General features: G+C 44.5%; 1 protein-coding gene across 14 annotated transcripts in view; it reads right to left on the bottom strand.

Annotated features, from left to right (window-relative positions):
• tns1b (tensin 1b) overlaps nucleotides 1-10000 on the bottom strand; it is a 175325-nt gene that overhangs the window by 105084 nt on the left and 60241 nt on the right. For all 14 annotated transcript variants that reach the window (XM_030343418.1, XM_030343423.1, XM_030343430.1 and 11 more), the window contains exon 3: nucleotides 7839-7876. In XM_030343418.1, the coding sequence (XP_030199278.1) occupies nucleotides 7839-7876 (38 nt within the window). The remainder of the gene's footprint in view (nucleotides 1-7838; nucleotides 7877-10000) is intronic.

Raw genomic sequence — 10000 nt, 5'->3', positions numbered from 1 at the left:
AACCCGCGAGAGTCGCTTTTTATAATCCAGAGAGAGCAATATCTGATATCCATCTGGACACTGGAGACACATTCCTCTGCCAGGTGTAAATTCAATGTGTTGAATGCGTTTAGCTGATATCTGATTGATATCCGATTGCCCCCATACCTGGCATGTTAACGCCATGTGCTTTAAAGGGGTTGGGTACAGTGGGACAAAACAAAACAACAGAGATAGAGACAGAAAGAAAGAGAAGGACAAACCAATAGAAAGAGAGATACACAGAGACACAGAAAGAAAGACTGAAACAGATGTAATAGCGAGAAAGGGAAACACCCAGAGAATATATAGAGAGACACATAGAGAAAAAGAGAGCAACAGAGACACGACAGTAAGACACAGAGACACATAAAGAGAACACAGAAAGACCAAGTGAGAAAGACAGGAGCCAGAAGGGTGAGGGTGAGGTCCAATCTCAGGAGATCTGACTCAAGGTTTCCCAACAGCACAACTGAGCAGAACTTTCCCTCCCAAAACCCAGAGGAACCATCTCTCCAACACAAGGTCGAAGAGGGAACATTTAGAGACACAGAAACTTGAGCAAATCAGCCCCTATTGATAGCTACAAAACTATTGTCCTTGGATACAGCACAAAGCACAGCAGAGCAGAAACCCCTTATCGTCCACTATGGTGGACTTGTGGTACAATGTTCAAAAACATGAATCTGTTAATATTGTTATTGCAGTCTGGGACTTTGGTATGAGACTACAGCTGTTATGCAAGACGCTGTTTCCTCATGTAAAGCCCTACATGGATTAAGGTGCTGCGAAAGAAAAGTAAAACAACAACGCAATTAGTGTGAATCATTAGCGATGGCCGTGGCTCCCCACCTCCTCCCCGCTCTGTCCCTCCACCGCGGGCCTGTTTTGGCATTCCTTCCACAGACTTGTGATTACTCCATCATGCGAGCGGCTGGGGCGTTCCTGTTTGTGTTCCCTACCGTTTCTATGCGCGTGGATCCAGCGAGCAGCGGGCCCGACACACGGTCCAAGGCAATAATGAAATCAATACCCCAGAATGCGACGGTGTGAGTCCTGCTGTGGGCACAAGCATGTTGTGACTTTGGCCAACTACCAAGGACAGTTTTAAAGGTGCTCATTGGGAGAATTGAAAAGCCCTTTGATTAACTGTGCTTAATGATGTCAAGTCTGCTGTTTACTATTTAGTCATAGCAGACAGGGTAATCCGTGTGGTGAATGACATGTTTGTTTATTTTGGATACACATCATGTGAACCAACGGATTGGGGTTAGTCCTATTGCCCAAGGACACCTACAGGTAAACTGTGGACATTTTAGGTTGAACCCAGGATCCTCTCGCAGGGAGTCAAACCCTCTAACCACAGGAGCATCCTAGGATTAAAGAGTATAAAACAGAATGAGCTCCTGAATACAACAACAAAAAACAACAGAAGCTCGCCCTGAATAATACAAAATCATTGCGACACACATAAGACTACACTATTCATTTGTCCAGTTAGGCACATTGGCCGTCCAGAAGAGATCCATCCAGTCCTATCGCTACATCTGCAGACATCCTGCCTCTTCTCTAATCACATTATTACATTAATGTACACGGCTTAAACTTTATTATCCCCCTGATTCAATCTGAGACTCTTCAAACACAGAATGATTTATAGTTTGTTTTGGTCCTGTGTTCTGCTGATTGGATAAAATATTTGCAATGGTGAAGTTCGGTTGTGAGCGTGTGTTCAAACCGGTGACTGTTCAGACATAAATATATATATATATATATATATATATATATATACTGCATATTTTCATGTGTATGTATTCAGACAGGCAGCTAGAGGCTTGAGAACATAGCGAGACAAGATGGCAGCCATCCAAGGGGAAATCTATCCCAAGACCCCTCCCTTCACCACCCTTCCCTTGATTTTTTTTCTTTGTTTAATACATTATAAGGGCTTTCGTTTTATTTAGGATCTGGACAGTGGGTTGAAAGATTGAGTGAAATGAAGCATATGACCTGATGTCAGAACTAAAAGGTAAAGGGATGACCGCACCAGGGCGTTTAGAAACCAAACCCTATAGTACCCCAGACCTAAATAGGCTACAGGGCTACGGATAGCTCAGGAACCATTTCCCCTTTAATGTTGACCCTCACGTCACCTGTCTTCCGCTATGCTATCGCGGGAAGGAAGTTTCATGTTTTCGCTGGGATTCAATCTCATCCAGACTGTGTTTGAAATGGATATCGGCAAAAAAAGGGGTTCACTACGCAATTCTCTCACCCACCATTTTAAGAGGCGACGGAGAATAGCATTAAAATGGAAAACAGTGTGGTTATTTGCATTTGTTTGTCCTCAGTGTGTTTATCTTGTTGAACGGTTGGTCTATAACCGGCTAAAACACGACGCCGGGCGAAAGGTTACAGGACTTCGGGTTACAAATGGGACGGCCTCCCCCCAAAAGTCGGCCATAATGAGGTGATAAGGAGCCGGTTGTTTAATTAAACGTGTGTGTCACCAGAGAGCGTTTGGCAGCCTGATATACTTCTCTGGAAAACAATAAAAGTCAAAAGGACCCCTGGCAGCCATTCATTTGAGCTCCTTGCTCTGCCACTGTAAGCAGAAAGCAGAAAACCTTTAGGTCATCTCTCTCTCTCTCTCTCTCTCTCTCTCTCTCTCTCTCTCTCTCTCTCTCTCTCTCTCTTTCCTTCTCTCTCTCTCTCTCTCTCTCTCTCTCTCTCTCTCTCTCTCTCTTTCTCTCTCTCTCTCTCTCCCTCGCTCTCTCTCTCTCCCTCTCTCTCTCTCTCTCTCTCGCCCTCTCTCTCTCTCTCTCTCTCGCCCTCTCTTGCTCTCTCTCTCTCATAAAAGCTCCCTCGGTCAGCTCTATGAGATCATGAAATAGCATTGCTGGTGCTTCTCAATGACAACACAGCTTTCCAATTACATCCTGCGTGATAAATCTGCCCCCGGTGGTGGAGTGAGGTATAGTCCAGGGGCAGGCCAGGGCTGGGCAGGCTAAGCGCTGGTGTGCCCAGTCATCCCTTACAGCTGCTGGTTCCCTCTGGACCCTACGACTCATCGCGTTATAGAAAGTAATGAATTGCAGGGCAATGATGAAGATATTTCCACAGAATCATATTTCCACATTAAGAGAGCAAATCATCATTCTCTCTGCACCGACTCCCAATACCGGGAGATAGCACACTTCAAACGACGCACGAAATTCAAACCCAACAGAAAATATTTAAACTGCTTTTTCCATGGTGTTTTCATTTGTTTGATTTGTAATTGATATGGGTTTAATAGGATTTATTAGTATTTTTGCTTTGGGTGTGAAGCTAGCAAACGGGGGCTAGCAGACAGTTACAAGCTCGCCACAGACAAATAAATCTCAGGTCAGGAGCTTGACAGCTACACCCTACGCACCCTTTTACCAAAAAAAATGAATAAAAAATGAAACCGCTGCTCCAGTGTGGACACAGGTGTTGGGACATGAACGACAAATAGGCTATAAATAACCAGGATGAGATCTTCCCACCAAGTATTTTCGGTGTCTTCATCGAGCTGAAATGTTAAAAATGTCGATCAGTAGCTACTTGTGTGTAGTCCCAGCAGTAACAGCTTGATGAAACTAAGCAGCATGACGTTTCATGTGCAAAATGTCCTGAGAGGAATTCTGCCTTCTCTTAAATCATGACAGTGACTTTAATCTTGGAAACACGCTTGCTTAGAATTGTTAGTATGCAACATATCTTACATACTTTCCATTTTTTATAATTATTTTGTTATGGTTATGAATTGCCCTTTGAATTGTACAGAAGGAAATCTATAATATTTCCATCCCTCCACGGAATGTGTGCTTTATAATCAGTTCATGTATATGTCAATAATTAAAACATGTACACAAGGTCAATGTATTTAATATATAAATGAACTGTCTCTTTACGCTTTGGGATATTGCTGCTCAAACATACACACACACACACACACACACACACACACACACACACACACACACACACACACACACACACACACACACAGACACACAAACATACAGACACAAAGACAAACACCCCCCCCCCCCCCCCCCACACACACACACACACACACACAAACAATTAGTTACTTTGTTCATCACTTTATAAAGTTCATTCAATGATTGAATCAGAATGAGCCCAGTTAAAACCTGTATGCACTTCTCCACATGCTAGGATTCTCCACTCTCTACGACTAAAAGCAGTAAGAGTTTGCAGTCGATTTCCATGAGCCTCGCCATGTTTTCCCGGGTCCATCTGTTGTTTTCACTGGCTCAGCCACCACGACAGTCAGTAAATTATTAAGTTGATAATTAATTAGCAAATTAAACAGCTATTGCTGCGCAGAAAGAATGTCCCGTAACAACATGTTTTCCCTGTTCATTACTGTTATGGTTCTCCTTCATTCCTGAGCTCCCTGTGAGGAAGGCCTCGGTGCAGCCGTTCCAACTGAAGCAATATGCCGGGTTTATCCTTTTGTCCAAACGTTCCCTCAATCAGAGAGGGAAACCACATGAACACGGGCTGAGCGCCGGCCAAGTGCTGATAGTGAGCGGAAGGCCGTACACACAGGAGCGCGGACGGCAGGACCGATGAGGGGCCGCGACCCCTCCATCAAGCCGAGGGCCAACAAACAAACCGTTGGTCCCTTTAGGACGCGGCCGGCCAGGCCAGAAGTGAAGTAAACCGCGGGGGGTCACAATTAAAGGAATGCGATACGGGGAGGAATGTGTGGGTTGACTTGCCAGGACAAACATGAAAACAGGTTTTTTGATTTTGGGTTTTCTACATGGATGTGTGCAGGGCAGGGGAACAGCTTTGTCATCGTGGGAGAGCGGAGAACGGATAAATCTAGTTTAAATAAATCATTCATCAGTACAGACCAGACGGAGTTATCGGTGGCCTTTTTTTTTTTACAGATATTTTTCTTATTCCGTCAGAAAGGAGTCTTTCTGTTGTTATAAACACACAGTCCGCGCAAGAAGGTTGTAGCCCCAAATGTCGACACATTTCTAGCTGAACACTCATGGGTTTTACAGCAACCCTGATTGAATGGCTTCTTTCATTTTTGTGGTGATATTCAACCTAATTATAGCAAAGCAAAGCAGAGACTTGTGTTTCGGGGAAGTCGATTCCCAGCTGCAAGGTTCTAGTTTCAAACCCCAATGTCCACATGTTTACCTGTGGCGAGATGCATAACCTTCCTGCTCCTTAATGGTCCATATATCTGAGCTCGCTGTTAATCACTGCCGTTCAATTATTCAGGTAGGTGGTGGTATTTGGAATCACTAAATAAACAATCATATTGTTAAACAATTGAAGATAAAAAATTAAATCCCCACTATGAGAGGAGTATTGTATCTAGTATCTATTTGTGAACATTGCAAGCTACATTCCAAAATTAGCTCTTTGTGCTAACTATTCTACCGACCATTGCTGTAACAGCAATAATAATACCCTATAATAATGTGATGGGAGAATTTCAACAGTGACATAGTACCTGACATGATACTTGCTGTTCATGCTCTAGAACCATTTCTTCACCATTTCCATACATTCTTCTTGAGCAGACACCAACGGTATCCAAAATGATTAACAGTGGATTCAGACAGCGCTCAGTATGTAGCATGTAGGCGTTAGGGCGTCTTTCGCTCAAGGACGCTGACCTCCAATACCTAACTTGCTGGACATTAAACCATACCAACTGTAGCATGGCTAGAAACGTATGTTTCGAGTGAGACTGGCAGGCTGCAGAGCTGGCAGCCCGCCAATGGTTTCACCTTTCCCTGGTGTTTTTACAGCCGTACAGCGAAACATAGAGCTAACCCAGCACACACTCCGTCTTCCAACTAACCGGGGCGAGGGAATCAAGGCAGGGAAGATTGAAGCATGCAAGGTAATGGAAATCACAGGTGACAGGAGCCACTTTCCAGGTTTTTACCGCATTACGGATATTAGGGGATGGGCGCTGTTCCCTTTCCATTTCATCAGAGTCAGTACCGACCATGGATTTATTTAAATATGTATTTATTCTGACACCGGATTGGATTTTAGCACTCATTTAAAGCATGGCATTGTTTTTACATATGTTAAAGGTTATAACATTCAGATTCAATACAAAAATGCAGGCACACACAAACTAGCTGTGGGCAAACAATTTTTTCATGCCAAGGTTAAATGTGGGCTCAACGCTACCTTATCTGTATAAAGACTGAGATTTACAACTGTGAGTTTGGAAACCATCCCGATTTGCGTTGTTAAAAGGTGCTGGATTCCTTTGTTGCAAGCTCACTTGGCCTAGAAATATTTCTAGGGCCACATTTGAGGCATAACTCTCAGTTTATTGCAAAAAGTTCCCAGAAGCTTGTTGGCCATAGCCAGGAGCCTTACAAGGCTAATAGGGCTCCGATCATTTGCTCTTTTAATATATGCTTTTACTGATTGATTGAAATTTGGATCTAATTGTTTCTTTGCAGATCTATGTGATGTTGAGATCAATGTTGAACTAACAAACCAAAAAAGACAGAACAATATCTTTCAATATTTATTTTCAGTAAAAAAAGTCTACACCTACCTTGTCACTTAAATACATGTAGTTTACATGTTCAATACAGGCTTACAGTGCCACTTAAGTAATTACAATTAGGTATCACAACACATCACTGGGAATTGGCTGCGGTCGAAGTAGTCCAATAAACGATCCCAGGTCTGTGCGAGTTACTGCACTCCAAATAGGTTTGTAAAACGACGCTACCATTATGCTGTACTCCCATCCATCGGTCTCCATTAGTTATGCTACCAGTGTACCCAATTTCCTCTGCATAGACTTTTTCCAAATTCATCATGTTAACATTACCCAAGTCATTGTAACGTAATGTAAACAACAGGCCCAACATACGTTGAGCTGGATGAATGAAAGATGGCTGCCAGCTAAAGGTAGCAGTGGCGCTCCACGCTTTGGCCCAGCTAGGCTGCCCTGTGCTGCTGGCATTTCCGGACTATGGAGGACGGAGGGGGAGCGGGCAACGTTGCCAAAAAAACACCATTTCTATAATAGCTGCCAGATGACGGGTGTGTATGTATAGGTGTGTGTGTATGTGTGTATGTGTGTGTGTGTGTGTGTGTGTGTGTGTGTGTTTTAAGGAGGCTTTCAGCACTGTGGACCCTATACTGTAAACGCCTTACGGCAGTTGAACCTTTTCATTAAAACGTGCACAAACACACGTACACACACGCACACACAAATACACCCCTGACTAATGCCTCTATTGGAAGCTTAGTGTTCTACAGTGGGAGATGGTCTTAGGCGCCGATCCCACCCAGAGGTCTTTTATTTTTAGACGGGGGCGATCTTGGAGATGCGCGGGTTCAGCCAATCAAAACACACCGGGGGACAGTGTGCTCTTGTTGACAGATTCCTCTCAGGAACCAACGATCCCACTCTTAGATTAGAATGCACACGCAAACACACACGCGTGCACACTCAAATAGATACACACACACACACACACACACACACACACACATACAAACACACACACACACACACACACACACAAACACACCCACACACATACGCACGTACAGTGCACGTGCAGTCTCATGGCAATTAATAAAGATCATGATTGTCATCATAATTGTATTGACTATTGAGTCATTTACCCAGATTTATTTTTAAAGATAAGGGTTCAGCATCCCTACAGGCAGACTGCATGCGAACATGGGGACGGAACCGAGAACCTTACGGCTGGGAGTCAAACAGAAAGATAATGATAAGATAAGACTCTTACCTTCACTTCACATTTCTTGTGGCACGATATCCGGCACACTAGAGAAGAAGAAATGCATAAACAAGAAGATAACATTTTAATTGAGAAGATTTACATTTTAAATTGGTGATTTATTGCAAAGAGAAATCCATATCTATCAACACTAAATTCCAACATTCTTCAAACATCTCAGCATCAAAAAGCCAATTAAATGAAGAAGTTTGTTTGTTGTTAAAAGTCAAACAGTGTGAGATCCAAGCAGGTTGACGGTGGCCAGGCCTTAAGAGTTAAAAGCCAGCTGCTTGGCGAGGGATTAAATTCTTATTGCATTATTCAGTGTGAGCGTGTCGGAGCGTTACATTTGGAGAAGAGTTTTGTAAAGCAAACATTCATTAATTTTTTGCTTCATCATGTTCCACCATCACAGCAGAATCATAACTATACATCCCGATGCCAAAACTCTTTAATCTATTGCTGTCAGGCTTAGTGCTCTAAGAGAATGACAGCGAAGTCAGATACTCGTCAGATTCAGACCTCTTTCTCAAGGATGCCTACAGGTACGCTGGGGATATTGGGGACCCGAACGCAGTGCATCCTAGCCACTACGATATCCTAGGTACTACAACCTAAACCGACAATCGAACATAGACCAATGGTGGAAGCCTGTCCCCGACATATATACACCAGACCTGCATCGCACCATCAAGTTTCAAGCACCGAATATATGCATGCGAACATTTCAAAGTTGTAAATCGAAACACACGTGAAATTGCCCTGAAATCCATAGGATCTGAGGTTTTATATCCCCAAAAATGGGGCGCGGCCGGGAGGTTTTGAGAAGTACCCGTATGTGCCGGACATAGGAACCAAACTGCAACCTAACCTGTTCAGCCAATAGACCAGTGGGTGGAAGCTACGCTGAAGGGCAGGCCCCATCATGTTGCTTTTGGCTCCACTTCACACAGAGATGGACGAGCCCGCAGAGTATGAGTATGAGTATGATCTTAAGATATGATCAAGGAGAAAGCCTCTGTATAGCTCCCCCGATCTCAGGTAAAATGAAAGCCAATGACTTCAATTCTCATAAAGACTCTGGATCAACATGTGTTTTGGTTTGGGGGGGCAGTAGCAAGGAGATTGTGTATGTGTTAGTGTGTGTGTGTGTGTGTGTGTGTGTGTGTGTGTGTGTGTGTGTGTGTGTGTGTGTGTGTGTGTGTGTGTGTGTGTGTGTGTGTGTGTGTGTGTGTGTGTGTGTGTGTGATTGTGTGCGTGTGTGAGTGTTTGTGTGTGTTTTTGTGTTTGGTTGGTTGTATGTGTGTGTGTGTGTGTGTGTGTGTGTGTGTGTGTGTGTGTGTGTGTGTGTGTGTGTATAAGCGTGTGTCTGTGTGTGTGTGTGTGTGTGTGTGTGTGTGTGTGTGTGTGTGTGTGTGTGTGTGCATGTGTGTGCACATGTGTCTGTGTGTGTGTGTGTGTGGGGGGGGGGGGGGGGGGGGGATAGGGGGGGTAAAGATAAAAGTAGGCTTATGGGACCCGCCGACAAAGCCAGTGTGTCAAATTGAAGTTCAACGTTAAAGGTCCTTGAAGTTGACCCTCTCAGTCCGTCACCACAGACCCCCCCCCACACCCGCCCCGCTGGGCCAACAAATAGGGGTCACCGGCCCAGAGCACCTGGGCTTGGAGGCTCATAAATCAGCCGGCTAACCCCCTCGAAGGCCTGCGGAGGTTGTGGGGTGAAGAACCAGAAGTGAGGGGGCTGGCAAGGATTTCCAAATAGAGTGGAAGGCCGTGGGCCTTTACTGTAAGTACGGTCAGCCCCGTTTGTAAAGTGATTCCCTCCGCCAATGTGCCACATGTGCTCCGATCAGTCGTTAGGGAGATTATTAGAACCTGGACGATTGCCTGTGCATACATTTTAGCGGGGGAAAAGATTGCGGCGGTGTTGTGTTAGCGCTGAACAAGGTTTGTCGCGGTGCAACGCAAACACGCACGTTTGATCCATCCATCACGAGACGATTGTGTGTTGTTGTTGTGTGTGTGTGTGTGTGTGTGTGTGTGTGTGTGTGTGTGTGTGTGTGTGTGTGTGTGTGTGTGTGTGTGTGTGTGTGTGTGTGTGTGTGTGTGTGTGTGTGTGTGTGTGTGTGTGAGTGAGGGAATGGGTGTGTGTGTATGTGTGTGGCTGTTGC

The sequence above is a fragment of the Gadus morhua genome, chromosome 20 (assembly GCF_902167405.1).
Source record: "Gadus morhua chromosome 20, gadMor3.0, whole genome shotgun sequence".
NCBI classification, from domain to species: domain Eukaryota; kingdom Metazoa; phylum Chordata; class Actinopteri; order Gadiformes; family Gadidae; genus Gadus; species Gadus morhua.
Note: the sequence above shows the minus strand (reverse complement) of the source record. Positions and strands in the feature narration are given on the sequence as shown.